This window comes from Cylas formicarius, unplaced genomic scaffold (assembly GCF_029955315.1).
Source record: "Cylas formicarius isolate icCylForm1 unplaced genomic scaffold, icCylForm1.1 PGA_scaffold_5__7_contigs__length_24384050, whole genome shotgun sequence".
Taxonomy (NCBI): domain Eukaryota; kingdom Metazoa; phylum Arthropoda; class Insecta; order Coleoptera; family Brentidae; genus Cylas; species Cylas formicarius.
Window position 1 is genome coordinate 17,665,036 of NW_026844341.1, and position 20,431 is coordinate 17,685,466.

At 36.5% G+C, this 20,431-nt stretch overlaps 1 protein-coding gene across 1 annotated transcript; it reads right to left on the bottom strand.

Moving 5' to 3' along the window:
• Nucleotides 1–49: 49 nt before the first annotated feature.
• On the bottom strand, nucleotides 50–19,673 carry LOC132702238 (homeobox protein engrailed-1a). The gene is made up of 5 exons (XM_060670753.1): nucleotides 19,614–19,673; nucleotides 14,469–14,742; nucleotides 14,121–14,333; nucleotides 534–724; nucleotides 50–348 (listed from the first exon to the last, which is right to left on the bottom strand). The coding sequence occupies exons 2-5, from the start codon at nucleotides 14,716–14,718 to the stop codon at nucleotides 118–120; spliced, it is 885 nt and encodes a 294-aa protein (XP_060526736.1). The 5' UTR covers nucleotides 14,719–14,742; nucleotides 19,614–19,673; the 3' UTR covers nucleotides 50–117.
• Between the last annotated feature and the right edge of the window lie 758 nt (nucleotides 19,674–20,431).

The following is a 20,431-nucleotide window of genomic DNA, read 5'->3' on the forward strand; positions in this document are numbered from 1 at the left end:
AATAAAAGGGCGGAGGTGTATACAAAAAAAACTTTATTGGACAGGGGCACACCAAAAAGAAACTAACAATAAATAACCAGGCAAAACAAACTTAACAACGACGACGCGCCAAGGGGGTTACGTCCCTGCCAGCGATGTCCGTCGCGTCGTGTCCTGCTGCGCCGCCACCGACGCCTCCTCTATCGTAGGTACCCCGAACACCAAGGGCGGGTAATACGCCGGGAATAGCGAGGAATACTGTTGCGTAGCCGCGGCCGCCGGTGCGAAAAATTGCGGCGCAAAAAGGCCCTGACGCTGAGCCATCTTCAATCTCGTGGTCAACTGCTTCTTCCACTTCGTTCTGCGGTTCTGAAATGAAACCCCCCTCAAGGAACAGTTAATTTTGTCTGTTCTAAATATCTCTGTGTCGTAAATCGAATCGGACACAAAGAGACTCGGAACAGTTAATTTTGTCTGTTCGAAATATTTTTATTCGCATTTTCAAACCGAATGAAAAAAAAGAAAGAGAAACAGTTGAGAGTTTTTTGTCGTACCTGAAACCAAGTCTTGATCTGCACCTCGGTAAGGCCGAGCGCCTTGGACAGCTCCATGCGTTTGCTGACGCTCAAGTACTTGTCGACTTTGAATTCCCCCTCGAGTCTTTCGAGCTGCTTCGCGCTGTAAGCCTGCCGAGGTTTCCGATCGAGTCCCGGCTTTCTCGAACGCCTGCTGGCGGGCTTGGGCCCTAATATTTCGACAATATACTGTACTGCCTGCCACTTTAATTCTAATGACACATTTTTGGATAGAACAGACAATTATAGACGCACTCTTAATCGTTTGGGGGCTGTTTTTCCAAAAAACGTCATTTTTTTGCTCTATCATATATGTTTGTTCCATATTAGGCATGATTCTTAAATAAATTGATTATATGAAATTTAATGTCATTTGGCAACGCTGGATAATATTAGATTTCTATGCAAAGCAACATAGTTCGCGCAAAAACGTCAATACAGCGTTGCAACCTGCTTATGCGCAGTTTGGTAGAACGTATAAATATCGAAAGATATTGCGTGAACAATCCAAATGACTTTTGTTATATCTGTGGTAGTTATGTCGTAGAAAAGCAAACTATACTTTTAGAAAAATGTATACCACGCTTATTTTGGTGTAAAAATTGGCGATCAAGACAAGATCTGGGCCCCTCATACTGTTTGCGTTGAAGCATTAAGAAACTGGCAAAAAGGTAGGACGAAATGTTCAAGCTTTGGTGTCCCTATGGTATGGCGAGAGCCTAGGAATAGTCACAGTGATGATTGTTATTTTTGTTCGTGTAATGGACTCATCAGAAAAAATAAGAAACAAATTGTGTATCCCAATCTTGACTCTGCTATTCGACCAGTTCCTCATGGACTAGTTGTACCGATACGAAGTGTTTAACCAGAGCGAATTAAATGATTTAATTAAGAGATTTGCATCTTCCAAAGGATGCATCCGAATTGTAAGCGTAAAGACTTACTGGTACCTGGAATCACATCAAGAACACTAGTGTATTCCTGACTTAGTAAAAAAAGAATGGAGCCTGTTTATTGACTCAATTAAGCGTTTTCCCCTTGCGCGCTCGGTATATTTAAGAGAAACGTATGAAAATTTGCTTCTATTGAAGAAAATAAACTACCAAGAACATCAGTGGGTGCTTCGTGGCGACCTTAAAGTGCTGTGCGTGGCCATAGGACAACATTATTTTTGATTGCGAAAGTAGGACAAGAGACAGACATTGGACTCAAAAAGCTTCACTACCTCCTCTTCATATCAAACTTGGCTTGATGAAGCAGTTTGTTAAAGCCATAAACACAAATGGACAGTGTTTCAAATATTTGTGCCATACATTTCCAGCCATATCTGACGCCAAGATTTTTGTTGGGCTGCAGATAAGAGAATTATGCAAAGACAAGGATTTTCAAAAAGAAGTTCCTTGTTAATTCTTAGGACGAAAACTACGAAAGTATTGCTCAAAATATGTTACAACAATGGGTTTGAAAATGCATTTCCCATTGTCATACTTGAACTATTTTCCCGTTAATTCTTGGAAGAGTTAGCGAAAAAGAGTAATATTTTTTTATAATATTTGCATTTACGTGATAAAAATGAATTATAGAAAATCAGTTTTCAAAATAACAACATCTGTCAGCAAGTTTAATTTTGAACTGAGGTGGCTTTTACATGATGAAAATCATTTTGTCAAAAATAAATAAGAACTAAAAGTTCTGATTTTCACAAAATTATATATTTTTACATGACAATTTTTCGACAACACCGTGTCTTTATTAAATGTAATATTTACAAACTATCTGCTACTATATATACCGAAAAATGACCATAAAACTTTAATTAATGTTGTGAACGTTAAGCAATATATTTGAATGTCTCATTTTGTTAATCTCCATGGCTTCCAATAAAATTAATTTTCTACTTTTCTTGGTTGTATGTAAAATATCAAAATTGTCGTCAAAAATGTGTTCTTTTGTGTTTAAGTGTGTAGCATAATTAGAATCTAGACCATTGTTTTTAAATACTCTTTTATGTTCATTAATGCGTTTCTTGGAGGCTCTACCTGTTTGTCCAATATAAATTTTAGGACAATATCCGCATTTCAACCTATAGAGCCATTATTTTTGAAATTTTGGACATTTCGTTTTATTGTTTTTTTTTTAATTTTTCCTATTGTGTTGTTAGTTCTGAAAGCTATTTTTAAACCACATTTTGACAAATGTTGTGAAACTGTTTCACTAGGTTCTCCTATGTATGTAATTGCCTTAAATTGTTCGTGTTCTGTATTAGGTTTCGGATAAATAGAATTTTCTGTTTTCTGGATTGGTTTTTTATTTATAATTTTATCTATAATGGACGGATGGTAGCCGTTGTTCAGTGCAATTTGTTTAATGATATTAAGTTCTTTGTTGTAATTTTCTATTGAGAGTGGCGTATTAAGAAATTTGTGTATAAAAGAGTGAAATGCAGCCATTTTGTATAGATACGTGGATGATGTCTTTGCTTGCTTTGTTGGAACGGACAGTCGTTGGAATTCACTATCGAGATTGAACAGGATAACTCTATTAATTTTTTAGACTTAACTATTACGAAAACGCAAAACAAATTAGATTTTTCATTCAGATTACTCAACAACGGCTACAATACGTCCATTATAGAAAAAAAATATAAATAAAACACAAATCCAGACAACAATAAATTCTATTTATCCGAAACCTAATACAGAGCACGAATAATTTAAAACAATAGGAGAATTTTTGAAAATCAATAAAACGAAATGTCCAAAATTTTAAAAATCAGGTGTCTACAGGTTGAAATGCGGATCTTGTCTTAAAATTTATATTGGACAAACAGGTAGATCCTTCAAGAAACTATTAACGAACATAAAAGCGCGTTTAAAAACAATAATCTAGATTCTAATTATGCTACAGACTTAAACACAGAAAATCACATTTTTGACGACAATTTTGATATTCTACATACATCCACAAAAAGTAGAAAATTAAATTTATTGGAAGCCATGGATACTAACAAAACATTAACAATTAACATTAATTAACAAAATGAGACATTCAAATGTATTGCTTAACGATCAATTAGATTTAAATACCTCTCCTTTATTGAACTTAAATTCTCACAACAACATTAATTAAGGTTTTATGGTCATTTTTCGGTATATATAGTAGTAGGTAGTTTGTAAATATTACATTTGATAAAGAGACGGTGTTGCCGAAACAATTGTCAAGTAAAAATATATAATTTCGTGAAAATCTGAACTTTTAGTTCTTATTTATTTTAAAGTTTAATTTTGTAGACCCGTGTTGTTATTTGAATTGCGTTTTCTTTTTTAAATCACAAACTATAGAGTTTCAACTGCAAACTAAATGGAAATCCTGGCGAATCCGCCGAAACTTGCACTTGCCTCGGCGTGCAGTTGGTTGCATACCGTCGAAATAAACGAAGACGGACGGCAACGTATTTATTTTAATATTTATTACATTTAACGCGTTCCCAAATTGGCCAATGCCAATCACGCCGCGTCAAAACGCATGTTTATCGGTTTTTAAAAAGCCCCACGGAGCGACAAATAAATTCTAAAGCGAGGCGTCAATTCTATTAGGCTATGCAAATTCCCGCGCTGTTTGGACAGCCATTAAGGTTTGTTTGAGCAAAGTCACGAACGCGATTCGTCGTTCCAAAGTTAGCGTAGGGCCCGGGACCGCGTCGTAACGAGGAGGGTACATAAGGCAGGGCCTCGGAAGTCGCTCTATACCGGGAAATCGACATTCTGAACAAACCGCAACGTTCGTTAGTACCTCAAAGAACCAAATTATGACGGCATTGTCAAGTCGTTCGGGACAATAAAAAATGCTAAATTTTAAAGGTCTAATTAGACGCGGGGTACCTTTCGCGTCTTCGCGTTCAGGATACTTTAAACAGTCGTTAAGCACCTGGGAAACGCGATAAAGACAGAGGCGCATATCGAAAGGGGTATAATACGACCAATACGACGTTTTAAATATTTTACAGTACCAGTTACCAGTACAGCAATAAAACGGATCCATTTGTCTTCGGATGCTAAACATATTGTTTAGAATGGGATAGTCAAGAGGAAGGTGAGAGAAGATTCTGGTACTTCGCGAGTTTTTAAAAAGCAACACGCAGCAGAACTTTATTAAAAAGTACAGACAGACTTAAACATTACAGAGTTCTAAAAATAAGGTTTTTTTTTGTTGCCCTGGATATCTTTGAAATTTTTATGTTTTGAAGTGTCCAGATCTCGAATATATATATATATATATATATATATATATATATATATATATATATATATATATATATATATATATATATATATATATATGTATACATATATATATATATATATATATATATATATATATATATATATATATATATATATATATATATATATATATATATATATATATATATATATATATAACTTTTTTGCGTATACAAACATCACGTGATCCCCACCCTTTGCTCCGCAGAACAGCTGAGATCTCAGTTATTCGACAATACGAAGTACCTACATGTGAATCTAATCTTATTTGTTAATATTTCCTTTCCATTACTGAAAATGATATATTACTGATATATAAATATAGTACCGATTTGTTTTGTTGTAATTGCGGTGTTTATTTAACAAAAAAACAACAACGAAACATTACAGACTTTGTTAAGGAGGCTTACACTGAATATTTCGGTATTAAAATGGACAAACTAGAAAAACCATGGGTTCCTCATAAAGTTTGTAGTCTTTACGGTTATGGAAAAAAGGAGAAAGTTCTGGATTTGACTTTGGTATTCCGATGATCTGATTATAGATGCTAAAGGTTTCAATCGCAATCAAACCTGGAGATATCGAGAATTACAGTCTACAAAATGTCCTATACTTCACAGTGAAAATCTTCCTCGGCCTATTTACGTTTCAAGAATAATTCGAATGCCCTCAGAAACAATGATGTTAACAAATTCACAGAAATCGGGACAGTCTACAAGTGGAAGTGAATGGGAAGGTGAAACATCCCACGTCCAAGTTATTTTCTCAAAATGAACTCAATGACGTAATATGTGATCTCTATTTATCAAAACACGGATCAGAATTATTAGCATCAAGATTAAAAGAAAAAAATTTATTGGCCCAAATAGTGACAATTACGACAGAACACGAGAAAAAGAAATATTGCAATTTTTTAGTAAAGATGAAGGTCTGGTGTACTGTAATGATATCGCAAAGCTACTTTTAGACATGGGTTTAACAGCGTACAAATCTACTGAGTGGCGACTTTTCATTGACAGTTCTAAAATAAGTTTCAAATGCGTTTTACTGAACAATGGTAATAAATTTGCATCTATTCCAATTGCCCATTCAACAAAACTCAAACAGGAGTATGAAAATGTAAAATTAGTTTTAGAAAAAATTATATACTCGGTCAACAGAGTGGATACACGAAATACCCGTGCTTTATTTGTAAGTGGGTTAGTAACATCGTTGGAATCAAGATGTTTGGCATGTGAGAGATTCTTTAACTGTCGGTTAAGTCAATGTAACAAGTTATGTAATGTTATTAAGTTAGGAATGGCCAAGCAATTTGTAAAAGCATTAGAAAAGGACGGAAAATTTCCTAAGCTTAGTATGGAAATGTTGAAATAAGGCAAATGATGAAAAACTCAGATTTTATCAAAGTTACGACTGTTCCGGAAAGTAAAGCTTGGGAAAGTTTTGTATTGGTAGTCGAAAATTTCCAAAGTACCAAATTATGACGAAATTGTGCAAAATATGCTGACAAATTTTCAGATTCTAAGAGCAAATATGGGTATCAAGTTACACTATCTTCGCAATCATCTAAATAAATTCCCGGATAATTTAGGGAATTATAGTGAGAACGGGAAGAGCGGTTCCACCAGGGTCTAAAAGTGATGGAAGAACGGTATCAGGTTCGCTGGTATTGTCACATGATGGCACATGCTGGTCTTTAAAAAGAGATTGTCCAAAGAAAAGTTATAAAAGAACAGCTAATAAAAGGAGTTTCATGGAAATATAGTATAAGTTAACATTTTTTTCCCTATTTACTTCAATTTTTGTTAATTTTTCAAAATAAAACTGATATTTTCAACATTTATGTCATTTTCTTTCTTGTTCGTCAACGTTACAAAAAGTAAATATACATACAAAATGAGTTTCAGAGAGTTGTAAGAGAAAGGAGGGAAGTACCGAAGGTGATTTTTAAGTATTTGATGTGTAGTTTGAGTATTTTTTTTTTAAGTAGAGGCAATAAATATAAAATAGAAGTTTGAAAGTTGTTTTAAAATTAATTTTATGTGATTTTAGGTTACAAAATGCCACGGACTTGTAAAAATTCCTCAGATTGTTTTTGCTACATTTGTGGGGAATTCATACTAAAAACACAGCGACATGTCATGACCGATCTGGTTAAAACAGCTTATAAGCTATATTTTCGATTTTCTATCGATGAGCGAGATAAAAGTTGGTTGCCAAAAGTATGCTGCAATAGCTGCTCAAGAACGTTGAGAGGTTGGCTTGAAGAAAGTCACAAATCCATGCCGTTTTCAATGCCAATGATTTGGAGTGAGCCTCAAAATCATGAGAATGATTGTTATTTCTGCATGACATCTACACGAGGATTCTCGAAAAAAAAAATGGAGATAAGTTTGTCTATCCGAACGTCCTATCTGCAAAGAGACCAATTCCTCGTGATAAAGACACTCCACCTCCAATGCCACCAGTTAATGAAGAGGCTGAAAATAAAAATATTTCAGGTCTACAATTTCAATCGTTTTTTTTTTAATATAATTTAGGATTTTTTACTGTAAAACTCAAGCCGCCACATTTTTTTATTTACTTATAATAATTTATACTTTAATAATATGGTTTTTTGATGAAATAAATATTAAATTAAAAACCTACGTGTGGTACTTATTTGTATATCAGATTCCGTGTTTGGAGCATAAAATAAGATGAATTCATGCATGAGAACAAGAAGGAGAGAAAAAAAAAATGTTTTGCAGACAAGTGATAATAAAACGGACCCATTTGTCTTAGGATGCTAAACACATTGGTTTGGATAGGATGGCCAAGAGGAAAGTGAGAGAAAATGCTGGTACTTCGCAAGCTTTTAAAAAGCAACACGCAGAAAATAGATTTTCAGGTCCACGATGAGTTGAAAGCGCATATAAAAGAAATAACGCTGCAACAAAATTCAGTGATAGCACCATAAACGTAAATCGGCAAGAGTTAGATAAAATACCAGTACGAAGCTGGTCTAAAGTAATAAAAAAAGCAAATATTTATCGGCGGAGTTGATCACAGAACTAGGTGACGACAGTAGCAACAGTGACGAATTTTTAAGTGACTTTATTATTATTATTATCTTTAATATTTTGAATTTAGAACCTAATCAATTGTTACTTTGTACTAATTTTTTTATGTACATGTTTCAAGAACTGCTCGGCGAAAAAGAAACATACTAATACAGTAGGCAAAATTAATCACGGAGTCGGTTGTAAAAGCACTATATTTCTGGTCGAAGTATACCCGGCTAACGCAGATTTTGGGATGACAAGAATTCGTTTCCCAGATAAGGGGCGCAACCGTCTGCCGTCTGCATTCAGTAGAACCCTTTTGTTAGAATTTTATTTCGATTGCGAGCTTTTTAATTCCATATCGTAGAGTCGCGAGTGCCGCCACTGGCACCCGGAGGAGCTAATCGCTTGTCCAAATCTCGGTTTGTGGTTTTAACGTTTTCACACGCTCCCCGCGCGGACATCATTTTCCGGGAACCTGCCCGTAAAACGTTTGGGTTCGACGGGTCTGTGATTTATACGTTTGCAGAGTAATTAAGACAAACTTTCGGTTAAAAGACGCTAATTTAGCTATTTCGTTTTTGTTTGAGCTTTACGCAGGCTGACGTCAAGGAGAAAACGGGCGGCATTCCACCAAAAAATCAACGACTACATTAAATGAAATGACATGTTCCGAAACACGAAACAATTTTTTTCATATTCGAATAACGCTAGCGAAAACGCTTGAATATCGTTAGCTTATAGTCAATTAACATTGTCCGCCATTTTTCTTTTAATTATCAAAAAAATATGGGCAAACTATGCGTTTTACTTAAAAAAAAAAGTATCTACCTTATGCCTAAAAACAAATACAGTTGTGCCAGTGTTTAATAAGATTGCTTTCGAAAAATCGTCACTGGGCGAGGCAAGGTCGTGGCGCATAGCGCGAAGCAGCTTTTTATTATAAAAAGAAAGAGCTTCGCGGTTTCGTGTGGTAAAGAGACGCATTGTTTTTCTGTAGTGCTCCTGGGGACCACTACGGAACTTTTGCAAAATCGATGTAATTTAATTGTGCATGTACCCTATATAAAGTGTCCTTCGCATCTCGTCGAACTTCAAAGTTACGGCACACTTCGGTAAATATTAAAATTTGTACTGGTAATTGCAATTTAAAATAATATTTTTTCAAATATCTTGCGTCCCCTGTATTATACACGAAACCTTAAACACAAAAGCGGAAATTTCTAGGATCTATTAGAATTTTTTGCCCATAGACGCAGTACCCTGTATATAATTCAAACAATGTTCGAAATAGAGGATAGATAGATAGATAGATAGATTCATTTATTGACTACGTTTCGTACAAAAGGGACGTACAATTGCAGCAAGTCAGAAGTGATATTCAAGTGCAATAAAATCAAATTAATAAATAACATAAAAACACACATCTAATACAAACAAAATTAGACAGTACTATACAGTTTTATAGCGCATCGATACCAGTGACAGTGTCAATGTATGCTCGCAGGGAGTAAAAACAATGACGTTGCAGGAATTCTTTAATAGTATGTTTAAATTTTCTATTGCTCATCTTTTTCACGGTACCTGGCAAAACATTATACAATTTCAGGTTCAATGAGTTGTTCTCAGACTTCCTCAGTCTAAACCTAGGCCGTCTAAGGAGATCCCCCGAACGAGTTGGATAGGCATGGCAATCGGAATTAGCGCTAAGGTTTCCTTTCGTTCTCTGTATCTCTAATAACTGGTAGTAGATATAGATGCAAGGAAGGGGCATCACTTTGAATTTTTTAAAATAAGGTTGACAATGGTCCTTATATCCTATATTAGCAACGACTCGAATGGCCCTTTTCTGCATTCTAAAAATCTCCACAGCAGCTGAGGAATCACCCCACAGTACCGTGCCATAGCATAAGTGTGAATGCAAAAAAGAAAAATAGACCATAAGCAGAGTCCTTGTTCCTATCAGGCCTCTCAGTCGTCGAAGAACGAATATGTTGCTAGACAATCTATTTTTCAGGTCTGAGATATGTTGTTTCCAATTTAGACTATCATCGATCCTAATGCCAAGCAACATGACGGACTGTCCACTATTTACCAAGCAATTGGAGGAAAACACAATACTCTGGGTCTTGTCTAAATTTAATTTAAGATAATTATTTTCGAACCAGACATTAGCCCTGTCCTCCAACACGCCAACCCTAACGGACAACTCCTCGATACTCTTAGCAGATGTAGTGAAGGATGTATCGTCGGCAAACATCACGCACTGATTGGGGGTCAAGAAATGATAAAGGTCATTTATGTAGATTGTAAATAGTAGCGGACCCAGGACCGAACCCTGGGGCACCCCGCTTACTACTGATTCAAGTGATGAACGGTCATCCTGGTATTCTACAAACTGCTGTCGGCCCTGCAAGTAGGACGCTATAAGATCTAAGCGCAGACCTCGTATACCATATCTGTATAGCTTTTTAATAAGAAGCTGGTGAGAAACACAGTCGAAGGCCCTGGAGAGATGACACAAGGTCAAACCAACTAATTCACCCCCTTCGAGGCCCTCAACTATCCCACTCACAACTTTAGACACTGCTTGGATCGTCGAACACCCTGGATCTCCCTAGTTTCCTGGTATCCGAATTTTTCCAATGGGGTGAATGGTTTTCAAAAAACTACTTGTTTTCTGAAACCATGCAGTACGTGGTGGAAATGGTGATTTCATTTAAAATATCTCGAACAGCGTATGTGACAAAAATCGTAAATACAAAAATTGTAGCCCTTGATATGGCCCATAACACTGTTTAAACGGATAAGCTATTTTTTTTACGAATTTTGATTTACGGTTGATAATTAAGAACAATTTTCAGGGTCTTTTAGATTTTTGTCAAAAACTAAAACACCTTGTATGTAATGGAAAAAATGCGTAAAACAAAAGTTATGGCGTTGGGTCTCTCGCGTATTGCAATTGTAAATTTTTTCCGATCAGATGAATGGTTTTGAAAAAATAAATAAGAATTAAAAGTTCAGATTTTCACGAAATTATATATTATGACATGAGAATTAATTCGACAACACCATGTCTTTATCAAATGTAATATTTACATACTACCTGCTACTATATATACCGAAAAATGACCATAAAACCTTAAATAATGTTGTTGTGAGAATTTAAGTTCAATAAACGAGAGGTATTTAAATCTAACTGATCGTTAAACAATACATTTGATTGTCTCATTTTGTTAATCTCCATGGCTTCCAATAAATTTAATTTTCTACTTTTTGCGGCTGTATGTAAAATATCAAAATTATCGTCAGAAATGTGATTTTCTGTGTTTAAGTGTGTAGCATAATTAGAATGTAGACTATTGTTTTTAAACGCTCTTTTATGTTCGTTAATGCGTTTCTTGAAGGATCTACCTGTTTGTTCAATATAAATTTTAGGACAAAAACCACATTTCAACCTGTAGACACCTGATTTTTGGGATTTTGGACATTTCGTTTTATTGTTTTTTAAATATTTTCCTATTGTGTTGTTAGTTCTGAAAGCTATTTTTCAACCACATCTTGACAAATGTTTTGAAACTTTTTCACTAGGTTCTCCTATGTATGTAATAATTTAAAATTATTCGTGTTCTGTATTAGGTTTCGGATAAGTAGAGTTTACTGTTGTCTGTATTTGTTTTTTATTAATAATTTTATCTATAATGGACGGATTGTAGCCGTTGTTCAGTGCAATTTGTTTAATGATATTAAGTTCTTTGTTGTAATTTTCTATTGAGGGTGGCGTATTAAGAAGTCTGTGTATAAAAGCGTTAAATGCAGCCACTTTGTGTGTATAAGGGTGATTTGAGCTGTTATGTATGACTGTGTCCGTGTGTGAAGGTTTATGATATATTGAAAAATCTAATTTGTTTTGCGCTTTCGTAATAGTTAACTCTAAAAAATGATTAGAGTAATCCTCTTCAATCTCGATAGTGAATTTTATACGATTATGTAATGGATTAATGTAATTTAAAAAAGAATTCAATTGTCTGTCCGTTCCAACAAAGCAAGCAACGACATCATCCACGTATCTATACCACCATAAAAAACTTTTACTTAAAGGATGTTCTAGTATAATATTTTCCAAATTATCCATAAAAATCTCAACAAAGGACTGGTTTGGGAGGAAAAGATTTTTTTTTGGATGCCAAAAAAACAAAACAAGAAAAAATCAAAAATTAAAAAAAACTTGGGTTTATTTTATTGCTCCCAATTTAAAACGCCTAAATGCGGGTTCAGACTTCTACTTCTCTCTTAAGTTTGAAGTGGGTAGCTGCAAATTTGGAGTACTTATTATGTTTTTTAATATTGCGCGGAATATCGCGAACACCCTGTACAATACTTAAAAACCGTAAATACAAAAGTTTAAGCTGTCTATATGGGCTATATCGTCATGTAAAAGAAACTGACATCTAAAACACAGATTTGAAATTATTGCCAATTTTCAATAATAGGGGGACCCATTTTTCAGTTTTTTTGAATTTTATATTTTTAAAAAATTGTTAAGAATACAAGTTTATGGAGTCATAGCAAGGTCCAAAAAACAGTCGAAAATCGCGAAAAAAAGATGGATACCGGCGTCGGTTCAGTGCCTTTTCTTATAAGCTTATGTGTCTTGTGGAGGGTTAAAAAGGTTGCAAATTTCAATTTTGTAGTTCCAACGGTTCCAAAGTTATTCAGGGAAAACCAAAATACGAGAACGGAAAACGGAGAACGGACAAACAGACAAAAAAATTTTTTTTTCGACGGTGATCGTTTCTGTACCAACGGCGATCCCATAGGACTTACCGTTACCGAGATACAAAAAACCGGAGAACTATCGATCGGTAACAATTTCAAATTGTTTTTCCAAGGTGATTGAGTATGCTTTCTTAAAGAGATTAATGTATTTTGTAGATAAATATCACATGACTTCAGAAAAGATAGAAGCACTCAACTGCTGCTTGTTATTTTCGAAAAATCGATGAAATCGAATTTTTCGAAAGTATACGCGCTTGGCAACGAAACTCATATAGTAACGGGAGGTCCTAGGGGACCCCCATTACCTTTTTTTTTTAAATTTCTGCTCTCCGCTCTCCGTTTCTCTATAGACCTGGTATTAATTGACTATATCTTCTGAACGGTTTGCAGCACGGCCTTCAAATTTGGCTCCTTTTCAGCCGCGCACGAGCTACACAAGCCAATAAAAAATGAGTCCGATCAAACCACGGCATCCATTTTTTTTAGATTTGCGACATTATAAGTGTCCAAAATTTGAAACTTCAAACTAATCGGACGAATAGCGCTTGGTCCCCTAATGGAACCTATTGAAATTGGGGAGGGTTGGGGGATCGGGAAGTATTTAAAAAAAAAACCGCGTTTGCGAGGAACCAAGAAAAATATCATTTATCCAAAACCGTTAATGCAACCAAAATAATTCCTGAACGAGAAGACGCACAAGATTGGGCTTCATAAACTTTTATTCTTGGCACTCCATCATCCGCAAAAAGCGAAAAGTAAGTATGGGGGGAAGATGAAAACACATCATGAACAATAAAGGATCAAGTACCCTCGGTACACCGAAATTCACTGACCTGGAGTCAGAGACGTATTCAAATCGTAAGGTATCTCGTAATTTGACCAACTGCGTACGACCACCAAGAAGAGACCTTAAAGCTTTTCCACTAAAATATCAACATCGATCAAGTTAGATGCTTTTTGTAACCAAAGACATGCTGTTTGCTGCCTCTCTTCTAACCTGCCAAGAATATGCTTATATAAAGAGAGAATGGCATGTTGCGTGGATCGCTTTTTTCGAAAACCAAATTGCATGCCGGAAAAAAGTTCTCGATTTTCCAAAAAATTGGAAAGTCTTGAATGCAGCTCTATAATTTGAAATAATAACTAACTATAGCCAGGAATTTGCCAGCCGTCCATTTTTTTAAATATATTTCGCAACCCCGATGACACGTCATTTTCGTGTTACGTGCAGAAGTGTTAACCGATTCGTATCTCGAGGCCGAAAATCGAGCAATTTCTCATCCCGGGAGCGCGAAGGTGAACGTAATATCTCATCCCGTTCCTAGTCGACGTCACGCGAACCCCTCGTTAAACCGCTTTAGGTCCGTTTCGACGATCGCTTGCCCATTACGAAGGTGTTTAATAGGCCGTCCGCGAACTTTAACGCCGAGATTCGATCGAATCACGAACCGTTCGCTTACCTTGAAGCCCGAACATTTGACTAGGTGCTTTGCTGTCGCTCGCGTTCGCCATCCAACCGGAATACATCACAGGATTGCCCGGATTGCTCTGAAGCTGGAACGGCAAAAAACCGAGACCCGCCTGATTGCCGCCCTCGTGACTGGCTTGGTCCGACTGGCTCCGACTCGGATTTGAATAATACTGAAGCCCCAACAGGGATTGGTACAGATTTCCTGCAACAAAACAGTCTCTCTTTAACATTCCGCGCTTTCTGACACCCAGGGCGCATCTAGATCACGTAGTGCGCTTGTCGAATCGCGTAAGTCGCGGTCTAGGAGACCTACGTGACGTAATGCGAAGCCTCGTACCTGTTCGCGAGGCCGCACTGACCGGAGTGGGTTTGACGAACCGCGTCCTCGCGTCGCTGTCATAGTCGGCGTCGTCGGAGCGTAATGGACTTTTGTTCAGTCCCAGGATGTTGTCGATCGAGAATTTGTTGCCGTTCGTCCTGCTCGATGTTTTGGCGCAGTCGTAGTCGCTCTCCTCGGTGTTTAAAACGTCTAGGCTGTCGCCGGAGTACCGGGTGCTGTCGCTGTCATCGGTGTCGGCGTTATCCATGATGGAATTTGTACGTATGTTCCGCTGTTTGAAATTTAGGGACGGTCAAATGAAAAGCGAATCTTAAGTACAAGAAAATAATAAAACGTTCATAGGCAGTTTCAAAATTCACTAGAACTTATATCCCAATAAACGATGTCCACGCAAAAGCGATTAAAATAAATTAGTTTCATCTCTATTTAAAGCTTTCGTCAAATAAAAATGATTCCTAGTTTAGGCGACAGTGATCGTGACACTAGCCCTAGCTATATGGAATACTGTTTTTAGTTTTGGGGGGTTTATTATTTATTTATCAACGGGCAAACCGCTCAATATAAAATAAGATTCATATAAACAAAATAGTAAAAAAAAATAAAAAAACAAAATAAATAAAACAGTAAAAAAATGGCGCATGCGACGAATCTGGAGAGAGATTTCCAATTTCGAGTAATCGACGTCTACAAGTCCTTGGTACTTCTTAAATACTATATACCGCAGGAACCTATGCTGCACTCTTTCTATGGCCTGTATCTGGACGCTCTATGAAGGTGACCACACACATGAACAGTAATCCAGATGTGGACGCACGAGAGAGCAGAACAGTAATCTGAAAGACGGGATACCCTGGTAGTTCACTGTATAATGCTTAATAAAGCCCAAAATTTGAAGTTATTTAGACACAATAAATGAAATATGGTGTGTGTAAGTCAATTTAATAACAAGTAACATTCCAAGGTCCCTTATTATTATAAAGTATTTAGCTTTTGCTAAATTAAATTAAAACTAAATTCATTAGTTGGCATTTATTAATATTTAGTTCCATTGCATTGAAATCGCACCATAGCGATAGGTGATCTAAATCGGATTCTAGTTTTTATACAGTCGTCAGTATTTAATAAAGTAATAGGAAAAATGCATGATGAAAACGTGAGGCAATATCATTCACATAGATATTGATTAGTAAGGGTCCCAGGTGCGAACCTTGCGGAACACCAGAAGGCACTTTAATTTGGTGGATTGGACGCGCACAATCTGCACTCTTTCAGTAAGGTTTTCCCTAGATTCCAAAGTTTTCTCAATATTTTGATTAAGATTTGATGATTTACTTTACCAAATGTCTTTGAAAAGCATGTGTAAACGGCATGACAGTGAGACCCTTCTTCCAATGATTCCAGCAAAACATCTGTAAATGTAAGCAAGTTTAGCTCAGTGGAGCGATGAGGGAGAAATCGAAATGGTTGGTCGATGAAACATCCTTTCAGGCCAGCAGATAAACAGTCGCAGACAAAAGTTTCGAGCACTGTAGATATACAGCTCAGGATACTGATGGGCCTGTAATTGTTGACTTGTGAGTTATCTCCCGATTTAGGAGTAATGAAGCTTGACGTCCAGTAAGTTGGCAAAGTTCTCGTTTTTAAAGTTTAGTTAAAGATAATATAAATTGGTCTAGAAAGTATGAAGCTGCAATGATTAATAAAATATGCTTTTTGTATAGAGTCGACAGTTGACAAAATTCTCAAGTGTGAGAGGCTGACGTCCCCAGAAGGCGCTGCATCTTCAGAGACACAGTTCTTGTCGCTATACGTGTTCGTAAAATAGTCCGCAAATAAATTGACCCACAGAACAGGTAACGGCGCCAAAGTGCACAACCGATGGAATAAAGTTCCTTGCGTTTTTACTGTTAACGAACTTCCAAAAATTCTTAACGTTTCTTTTAAGAATTGGGTCAGAGATATATATTCCTAGTAACATTGAACTTTTAAAGATTTTTAAAAGATGTCGTTTATGGGATTTCTTCTTCTTATTCTTAAAACCATTTTCACGTTTTACATGTTGTCGCAAAAGTGCGAAATATAGAAAGCTTAATTTTTAGGTGAAATCCGCGGGATTTGATTGTGCGGTCAAAATATTGAGTTTTAATAATGTTTCTGATACCCAAAACCTTAAGATTTTGTTTGAATAATTTAAATGTCTTTAGTACTTAACAATTATTTGAGTGTAACAGCAAAACAGTAAAGTGTGTAAAATGAATTTGCTTCATGTTTTGCTGGTGTCTTTGCTGACGAACCTACCATCTCACGTGAGGGTCCTATAAATCTAGATTTATTAGAAGACATTCGCTTTGGCCAAGAGGACGTGAAAAAAACTCTTTCTGAGTTAAAAGAATGTTCTGCTCCCGGACCTGATGGAATTTCCAGTAAAATCTTAAAAGGGTGTGTATATTATTTTGAGAAAATCTTTGGACTCTGCCACACTCCCGACCCAGTGGTTATCCGCAAATGTAACACCGATTTATAAAAAAGGTGATAATCTCGATGTTTCAAATTACCGCCCTATCAGCCTAGTATTATGTGTAAAGTTCTTGAACGCCTTATAGTAAATCAGCTGTTACCGTTTTTGATCGACTTTAAAATGCTTGAATCATTAGACATTATCTCTTGACTCGGGTGATTCGTTGAATATTCTTTACCTCGACTTCAGCAAAGCTTTCGACAAAGTGCCACATCGACGCTTGTTATCCAAATTTGAAAAGGTCGGAGTGGGGGGTAAACTGCTAGAGTGGATAGCGACGTTCTAAAGACACCGGTCGTTCAGAGTTCGAGTAACGCTTATTCACTGCCACAAAACGTGCCTGGTGGTGTTCCCCAGGGATCGGTGCTGGGACCCGTGCTATTCTTAGTTTACACCGTGGATTTGCTCTCCAGCATTGATTCTCATGTGAGCGCTTATGCTGATGACACTAAATTATTTGAAAAAAAAAGTGGTGTTCAACGTGGCTATTGAAGTTGAATGCTCAAAAGTGCTCTGTGCTCATGTTGGCAAGAACAATCCCGGTTTGAACTGTTATATCAATGGAAACTTTGTGTCAAGTGTCGATTCTCAGATGGACCTAGGTGTGACAGTAACTAATGATCTTGCGTGGTCTGCACATGTATCAAATATTGCAAAGAAAGCAAACTGCTCGTTATTTTTGTTAAAAAAGACTTTTAAAAATCCTAGTCCTCGCATCGTTTGCAGGCTTTTAACCACTTACATTCGCCCCATCCTGGAATTTGCTTCCCCAGTCTGGAACATATGACTATGTTCTGTGATGTTCTGGAAAGAGTGCAACTTAGACATACACCTTACGATGACCGTCTCAAAACAATTAGTCTGGCAACTTTAAGTCAGCGTCGGCTGTGAGGGGATCTCATTCAAATGTATAGGTTTGCGCATGACCAATTTCCATCTGACGTGCCCTTTGAGATCTTAAGCAATGATGAACGCCTACGTGGTCATCAATTTAAAAAAGGAAAGGTTTGCGCATGACCAATTTCCATCTGACGTGCCCTTTGTGAACTTAAGCAATGATGAACGCCTACGTGGTCATCAATTTAAAACAAGAAAGGAACAATTCAGGACTTCACATCGCCTGTATTTTGCAAGTGACAGGAGTTTCGATTATTGGAACAGTTTACCCCCAGATGTTGTGTGTGCGCCGAACTTGTCTGTATTTAACCGTCGCTTGGACAGTGTATTGTTTCACAGCAATAACTAAATATTTATTAGATGTATAACATTATCATGATACTATCAATGTGCATAATAGGTTCTCCTCTGCATTTTATTCTTTAATTCATATAAATGTATGTATGTATGAATACTTTTTAATGAGCCATCGGATGGTAATACGATGTTCTATAATCAACCCTTCGCGTTTTTCCAAAATACGTTTCAACTAGTCGCCTGAGAGATATAAAATATCTAGATATCGTTTTACTGCGTTGTTTATTGAGTGTTCTTCTAAATGTCTCATTTTCGTATTTTTTTCATATCAAATTCTATCATTGTGATTTGAAGTTTTTAAAATCGACTCGCTGCAACAACTCTAAGCAATAACACAAAAATCATATTCGCCTCAAAAATCTTTATTTGGATTAAATATGCCAGCAATTATTTATTTAGAAAACGCGGAAATGTATCTCCAGTTCATCCTAATCATTTATAACGCTAACTCCTTCCTGTACATGCCCTGCCAGAGTAAAGAATATTGCGTTCCATTTAAATGAATCAAGTTATATTGACTTACAGGTCTTATTAGATTAGAATATGTTTTTGAATACTCCTCATAATTGACACACCCCAGAAGTTAAACTAAACTGATCCGTAATGAAATCCTCCTTCAAAAATTATGTCATGAATATGAAGATTTCAATGCTCTGAATTGGACGTTATTTTCCATCACGTCTAGATTTTTCGATATATATTTTTTTAATAATCACAAATTTAGGTTTTTTTAATTCATTTTACGCGTTAACATCATAAACAGTGTATATAAATACAAAATATTTTTATTTAACTTTAGGAACTTGACGTTTATAGTGAGCTTACTTTATGCAGCGAAATGCGACCTTGTTAATACAGCTTCTATCGTTCGGGGGGATAAAATATGCCGTAATAGTTGCTCAAGAACGTCGAACGTTACAATGACAATGCTTTGGAGAATCATGAAAATGATTGTTATTTCTGCATGATATCAACACGAGGATTCTCGAAAAAGAAAATAAAAATAAGATTATATATCCCAACATCGCATCTGCAAAGAGACAAATTCCTAGTGGCGAAGGCACTTTATATCCAGAACCACCAAAATATAACGAAACGATGGCGAATAAAAATACTTCCGGTTTACAGCTCCCATCGAGTTTCATGTACCTCATTTACTTAAACAATGTGAGTAAATGATGTTATTAAAACAGTGAAATTTGTAGGATAAAAGTACAAGAGTGTCATATTTTCGCCCAAGACAAGAAGATTCCACGAGAACATGATTTAGTATATTGTAATGATGCTGCCAGGCTGCTTCAAGAACTTAATTTTCCAGAAACTTCTGATGAATGGATTTACTCCATAATAACTTTAATTTTGCGACTTACCCCCTTCTGCAACCCCGCCACTCACTGAAACCGCCACCACACGTGAACCAGCATATCGCGCGTCACTCGACGATCTTCTTGATCTTCTCGGTGTTTGGCGTTGTCGATTATGTCGGGCCCCATTATTGCCACTTAACACCTCGAAGGCTCCGCCCTCCCCTCGCGTCGCAACACGCCTCCACCGGCATTGGCGTCGGCGTGATTTTCGACGCCGCGCAGATTGGGGAATCGCGTGCCCTTAAATGGCCCGCACCCCTCTCTCACCGCCCGGGGGTACCGAGGAGGGTGGTTTTTATTTCGGGGAGGCTGGGAATTAACGACAGTTAGAAATCGCAATTCGAGGGAGTATAAAAAAATACTGGGGGAGACAATTTTACGAACGAACCAAGGCATAATACATTAACACGCATAATACGCATAATACGCATTAATTCATTAAGTCGTCGTTACATAATAAAAGAGTTTCAGAAATCTGTCACTAGAGGGCACTTTACCTAGAACTTTTTATTATTTTCCCTGTATTTTATTTATTTAGAGTGATACTGCAAAATAGAAGCAGAATCGTGAATTGTTAGCCACAAATCGACTTTTTTATTTTCGCATTGCATTTCTGTAACGGAAAGGCAAATTTAAATGCAGGCCAGCATTATTAATCTGCAGGCGAGGTGCACTAAATTTTTCCAAAACAGTATGCTACCAATTAAAAAAGTGAAAACCCGTCAATGCAATAAATGTTTAATTTAACATTTTATAAAATAAAAAGTTGTTAATAATCGGAAATTAAACAGTATACAACAACAAAAAATGCTAATAAAATG

Excerpts from the sequence above, each read along its gene's own strand:
- LOC132702238 (XM_060670753.1), bottom strand. The coding sequence starts at position 14,718 with ATGGATAACGCCGACACCGATGACAGCGACAGCACCCGGTACTCCGGC. Across the intron at positions 14,334-14,468 it reads CAGTGCGGCCTCGCGAACAG|GAAATCTGTACCAATCCCTG; the intron begins GTACGAGGCTTC and ends GTTTTGTTGCAG. Across the intron at positions 349-533 it reads AGATCAAGACTTGGTTTCAG|AACCGCAGAACGAAGTGGAA; the intron begins GTACGACAAAAA and ends GTTTCATTTCAG.